The sequence below is a fragment of the Montipora foliosa genome, chromosome 4, assembly GCF_036669935.1.
Source record: "Montipora foliosa isolate CH-2021 chromosome 4, ASM3666993v2, whole genome shotgun sequence".
NCBI lineage: Eukaryota > Metazoa > Cnidaria > Anthozoa > Scleractinia > Acroporidae > Montipora > Montipora foliosa.
This window is the reverse complement of record NC_090872.1, coordinates 12,862,334-12,868,997: the sequence shown is the minus strand read 5'-3', so window position 1 is coordinate 12,868,997 and position 6,664 is coordinate 12,862,334. Positions and strand designations below refer to the sequence as shown.

The following is a 6,664-nucleotide window of genomic DNA, read 5'->3' as shown; positions in this document are numbered from 1 at the left end:
GCTTCAGTCATAGGTTAGCTAGTAGCTGGGTCTGTTTCCAAAATGATCGTCCTCTTTTTCTTAAAAGGACTATGGAAGTCTCAGCTGATTCAATTGAGCGTCAGTGTAACGATTTTCTTGACGAAACAACTTGAGCAGTTGATTTTAAAAAGTCTGAAAAAATTCCAGGCTTCTAAGGGAGTCAGTCGAACCCCAGACAGTGTTCGTTTGATAAGACAATTACAATTACAAGTGCCGGAAATTAAATCTGTCTTCTTCAAGAATGATCGTTTATTTATTTATTTATTTATTTTATTATTTATTTATTTTTTTTCTTGTTTGTGTAATCCTTGTAAATTTTTAAGTGCATGTCTTTGTTTACTTGTGAGAGACAGTAATAATGTTGCAGTGTAAGTGGCCCGCCTAGAATAGCGATGCTAACTGCGGGCCACCATGGTCTTGTTTGAATAATTATGATTTGTTTGTAAATAAAGTTAAAGTTAAAAGTTAAAGTTAAAGAATGCCCCAAACGTTGATCATGAGTCCACCTACTGTTTGCCCCCGACCTCTTCTCATACAGTCCAATCTCGATTTATTTTAAAATAACAAACATACTGGAGGACCTTATCTTGCCGCAGCATGATATTTTATTTCACGATTGAAGGAAACCATGCAGAAAAACAAATAACTGAATGAAAATAAAGATTACCAAATCTGTTGGGAGGCTGTATTCGCCAGCCAAATCTCGGCCTTTTTCTGATAACTCAATAAAGAATAAAAGAATGAAAATGTTCCATATTTAGACTTGAACAATGCCAGGGTTGACTCTTTCTTTGGAGCCGAAATAATGATAGAGGAGTTGAGGTGAACCCTTCGTGACAACTATCATAAAGAACTTGCACCTCATATCTGGACATTGAATGTTTGTCTTGCAGTGACTGTTTTTCAACAACCCGATAGAAAAGCGTGAAACCTAGAAATCATGAAGCAAATGCCTCATTGGATATGAATCTGTCTGTGGTATGATTATGCTTAGATTACATTTATCCAACAAAACGCACTCCGACCCGGGCCTGATATTCCGTTCCCAATACAGGAAGTGTCAGTATGCATTTAAACAAGGTTAATGATGAACGGGTAATACGACTAGCCCAACATCGTCTTCAGTGCGGTTTGCTCGATTTTGGAGCTTTAGTGGCATGGAACATAGGCACCATCTTTTATTGGTAGAAAGTAATAATAATAAAAAAATGCCTATTAAACAATATTTCAACATTGGCTCCTTAGTAACTTGGATTTTGAAAATAATAGTCACAAGAAAGTCAACACTGATGGGCTTCCAACCAAGGAAATTAACTCTATATTACAGCCTTGTAGCGTCTTTGCTTCAATTGAATCATTTAGGTAACCCAATATTCATTCTCTGGCATCCTCTTTTTCCTAGAAATGAGTATTCTTGGAGGCTATACCTCTACGCATGCGTGCAGCCGTTTTCTAGGAAAGCGAAAACAAAATTTACAAGATAAAATGACTTAACGAGAGTTGTTTGTGAGAATAGCTGACTTAAAAGAGAAATCACAGGCTTATGAATTTAATTTTTCGCCATGCCTTGGTCAGCCAGTCAACAGAAGAGACTTGCCATTGAGAAGCAATTGCTCGAGAAGTACTTCGGCGGCAGTCGCGTTGCTTGGATCGATCCAACGGGAGATACAAAGGTCGACATTCGGGTAACATGCACGAATGACAAGCAGTATACTTTGAGAGTTTATATACCTAAAGACTTCCCCAACTCCGTTCCCTCAATGATTGTAAAAACACCGTTTATGACCCCGCTGAGGAGGCGAAACGGAAGTCAACTGGAGGGAAGCGCAGATCATACTCTGGGAACGCAAGATGGTTGCACCGTAATCTGCCACTTCATGCCACCGTTATGGAAAGATAGTAACACTTTGTACCAAGTTTTCATGAAAGGTTTAATTTGGCTGGAGGCTTACGAAGCCCACTTACGCACAGGAGAAACTCTTAGCAGATATCTGGCTGAAATGCAGGGGTGACTTGCTCAAGTTTCCCAAGCTTACCATACAGGCTTGCTGAAGCGATTCAGTGGGTCTTGAGCCATTTCAAAACTAATATGATAACAGCAGCAGCAATAACTTAATCGGCCACTGTTTTAAACGTATTGGTAGTGTAGAAAATATGTGAGATGTCCAAGGCAATATGGCGAGCATGTTCAGTTTCATCTATGATCATTTTATAACTTGCATTCTTCTTTATTATCAATATTCGGCATTTAATTTTGACCGCTACTGTTCGACTGAGCAACCCTGTCACTTAACTGTAGCGGAACAAGTTCGGAGATATATTCAGCGATTTTCCGTTTTGATGTTCACGTTTTGAGTCAATTTAATTTTAATTTTAATGAGCTATGCATCAAATGAACGAAAGCCAAGCAAACTGAGAAAGCCCTTTATGACTCTAACCGTTGCGGGAAAGTTATGCAGTCACCTGTACAGACAACATGGGACTTGATTTTTAGTGGAGCTACCCATAAAATGAGGGCTGCAATGTGGATGTAAATTTGTTGAATTAAAAAGAATGCTATCATTTTTTATTGGACGTTTCCTAGAAAAGCAAAAACAGCTCATGTTCGATCTTTAGTACAATATATACTAAGGGAGGGGAAGGTAGTATCTTCTTACTTTACGTAAGACGAAAAATAAACACATTCACGCGAAAAAGGAAACACTCTCGTGACTCGTGCCTGTCGTCTTGCACAAAAAAAGTTAATTTGAATTCTTGGAAACACAGGATGTATAAACAACTGTCTTTCTGAAAAACCAAAGGTCAAAATCGAAATGGTCAGAAAATAAATTACCGGCATTGTTATCTTGAAAACATTTCATCGAAAAAAACATTATGCATGCTTAAGGGCATTTTAAAGGTTTTACTGCCGGCGTTTCCAAAAACCTGAAGCATAACAGACACTAGTAGTACTTTCCCGCATCTGAGAATCATGGTTTATTGCTAAAATAAAGTCTTCGGCTCTGTTTCGACTCTGTTTTGGAATGGTAGGTATATCGACGAAGTGATTAAGGATTAGTGTAATTACGCTTCAGTCACGCAATGGTACACGGCTGATTTCAATTTTTTATTTATTTATTTATTTTTTATTGTTTGCCCAAGATCATTTCCCATTACAATATTTCATTCATCACTGTAGTATACTTATTGAGCAGGAAGTCTCAGAAGCCTTTCTAGACTTATCTAGGAGACCCCCTTTACTAACTCCTAATAAAAAACTAGGCGATGCATGATATCTAAGTTAATTTACAGATTGATGGAATAGGGCCAGGTAACATAATAACCACTACTAAAATATGCCTAAAATCAGTTAACAGATAGATCAGAAGAAAATACAAATTGGTGTTAAGATTTAAAATTAAGAAATATATAAATCTAGAATATCTATATTTCGAGAGATTGTTATAACAACTATTAGTAAACAAATGCTAACATGCTAATAAAGTCAAATTCCGTAGTAAATGACGTAAAGCTTGCAAAGGAATTGTTTCCGGCTTACCCATTCCGCGAAACTCCGGACGATTCCTTGCACTTTGTTTTGCAGTTGCTTGTTCACTTGCTAAATGCATGTAGCTGTCTCTTTGATTTGTTTTCTTGTCCCTGCGCAACAGAAACGTTTATAAAGTTTTCTAGGAAAAACCGTGTAAACAAACACCCTCGAGGCGAAAGCTGAGCTGTTCTCTTATCTGCCGTTGGGACGAACACGACTGCTCTGCGCCCTTTCGTGACTATTTGAAAACCTCTTCATGTCGTGGTCATCCTCCCAACAAAAGAGGCTCGGATATGAGAAAGGTATATTGACGAAGTATTTCGGCAGCAAAGTCTCTTGGATTAACCCAACAGGCCGCGGTGACACTCGGGTTGAGGTAAGAGTGACTTGCAACAACGACAAGATGTACACTCTCCGAGTGTATCTACCGTCAGATTTCCCCAACTCTTGTCCAAGCATGGTAGTGATTCCTCCTTCGTCAAAATGGTTCAGTTATTATCTGAGGAAGAAGAACGGGGACAAGATGAATGGTGTGAGTGCATCGTACCATACCAGGGAGGGCATAGATGGCTTTACTTGCATCTGCCACTTCGATAAACGTTTGTGGAGAGACAACAACACAATATACCAAGTTGTCATGAAAGGCATGATATGGCTAGAAGCATACGAGGCCCACCTTCGCACTGGAAAATTAATGAATGACTTTTTGCAAGAGATGTGATCGTTTGATCAGGGGCCCGTTTCTCGAAAGTCCCGAAAACGTTTCGGGCCCGAAAAGCCATTTGTGAAATTTCTAACCGCTTGTTTTGGAAAGCCGATCTTTTAACATGTTTTCAAGAAAACGTTAACTAAAAGAAACACGTCTGTGAAGTTTGACGACTTAAATCCCCTCCGTTCTTGAAATACAAAGTGAATTATGAAACCCGAAAAAGGCCCGTAAAGTTTCGGGACTTTCGATAAACAGGCCCCAGGAAGGCTTTCACTGACGGTGTGAGGACACGTTCGTGTTTATATAATTACTTCACAGCTACAAGCTGCATTTATTTCATAACCGAGCTTCACTTAAAAAAAAAGCCGTGAATATTTTTATAAATTTCGTATTTTAATTATTACTCATAAGGCTTTTTATAACTTAGGTTAAGAGGAAATAAATTCATTAGTTGTTAGGAACTGTAAGAGCTATAATCTTAGGAAATCTTTAAATATTTTAACTTAATAGACCAAACACTGAGCTCGGTCGTAATGCCTTTGTACAGAGGGCTGCAATCGCCTGGAATTCCCTGTCTGATAGTGTAAGATCTTTTTCTAATCCAACTGGCTTTAAAAATCGACTGAAGCAGTTAAAACATACTGTTATGAATATCACTTTTGGAAAAGACAGCTCTGTAGTTTATAATAAGCATTCAGATTTCTATTATTATTGATCACTACCCTATATGTATGTATTGTTACTTTTATTACAGTAGGTCAACATCAGCTGTAAAGTTGCTTCTGTCCTCTTGAGGTGCTTTACTAAATAAAGTTATGTATGTATGTATGTGCTCGGGATAAATTTGCCCAATAATTTGTACGAACTTACAGTTTGAAAGGAGTGATGATATGTAACATTATAGACTTGTTTTCGGGCATGAAAATCAGTGTGCTAAATAAACTGAACTACGAGTTGTACACTTTGATTGATCTTCGTAGGGAAATCCGTAACACAAATACACAAACATGGCCCTAAAAATATGTTAGTTTCCGTAAGTATGAAGCATACAATACTGTCCTTATATTTGGAGCGTCATGCATGACATGTACTTTCTCTTCCAACTCTTTCTTGGAAGATTGTAGATGATATATGGCGTGAATAGAAGACCGTTCGCCTGCTTGCTTTTTCCTTTCCATTTGTTGTTGTAATGTTCATTACTTCTCTGTGTTCAGGACAAACCAAAACCGTACCCAAATACATATTTCTATTATATTTTATTCTTTCCAAAGAACCACAGAATGTCAACCGAAAAGATCAAAAGGTAATTGAATATGTGGTCCCAGCCAGCAACCCTTAAACAACACATGAGCACAAAGAATACCCTGATATCGATCGTATAGAGAATTAAGTATTTCCACTGCAGACATTACGTTCTGCATAATTGGGCGATTCCGAAAGCAATACGCAAATTCATGCCGTCTTTTACCCTCATCAAAAAGCAAGCTCACTGACAAGTTGAAATGATAAAAGGTCTTTCTTTCGAATATCTTAGTGCGTCTGTGGAGCAAATCAGTTTCAGTGCATTCCTAGGAGTTATGTGCCAGAACTTGTAAACGTCCACTCTCTGCATAACGAATTTCAGTTTCCGGCCAACCTAAATGGGTTATCATTGGTTAGTCTTCTGAAGGTTTATTTTGACGACTTCCGGAAATCCATACCTATTTTCAGTGACGTGAGCAATTTTCTGGGAATCGAAGCAGCCGCTTTCAGAGTCCATTCGCTGTCAACCTGTGTCCACCGACGCTGTAGATTTGCAAACTGAGTTTTTTCTTTCGATTTGCTACTTCTCAAGTTCTGCTGGGAGTCTCAGATCGACATTTGTTTTCACTATGCCCTGGTCAACAACCCAGCGACAAAGACTTGCAATGGAAAGAAATTTACTAGAAAATTATTTTAGAGGGAGAGTTTCTTGGATTGATCCAACTGGTGACACAAGAGTTGAGGTTCGAATGACTTGTAGCAACAACAAACAGTACACACTCAGGGTCTATCTGCCAGCAGATTTTCCAAGCTCCTGCCCACAGATGATTGTCAGTAATCCTTCGTCGTTTTTGAGGAAGAAAAACGGAGGTCTTTTGAGTGGCAGTGACGGAAGCTATCACACTTACGGAAGCAGGGATGGTTGTACTGTCATATGCCATTTTAAACCATGCTTATGGAATGATAACAACACTTTATACCAAGTTTTCATGAAGGGCCTAATATGGCTGGAAGCGTACGAAGCACACCTCCGCACTGGGCAGCCACTGAGTGATTATTTACGAGAAATGTAAATAATTTTGGGGTTTTGTATGCTCCGGTTCTAATTCAAGTTGACTTTTTCGAACACTGAGAAGAACTTTGGTTTCTCTTGGCATGGCTTT

The 6,664-nt window shown here is 38.6% G+C and overlaps 1 protein-coding gene across 1 annotated transcript; it reads left to right on the top strand.

The window, feature by feature from the left end:
- Window positions 1-1,463: 1,463 nt before the first annotated feature.
- LOC137999908 (uncharacterized) lies at window positions 1,464-5,369 on the top strand. Its single transcript, XM_068845880.1, has one exon. It carries the CDS (start codon window positions 3,807-3,809, stop codon window positions 4,269-4,271), a length of 465 nt encoding a protein of 154 aa, XP_068701981.1. The 5' UTR covers window positions 1,464-3,806; the 3' UTR covers window positions 4,272-5,369.
- The last annotated feature ends 1,295 nt before the right edge of the window (window positions 5,370-6,664 follow it).

Coding starts and splice junctions, on each gene's coding strand:
- LOC137999908 (XM_068845880.1), top strand. CDS start 3,807: ATGTCGTGGTCATCCTCCCAACAAAAGAGGCTCGGATATGAGAAAGGT.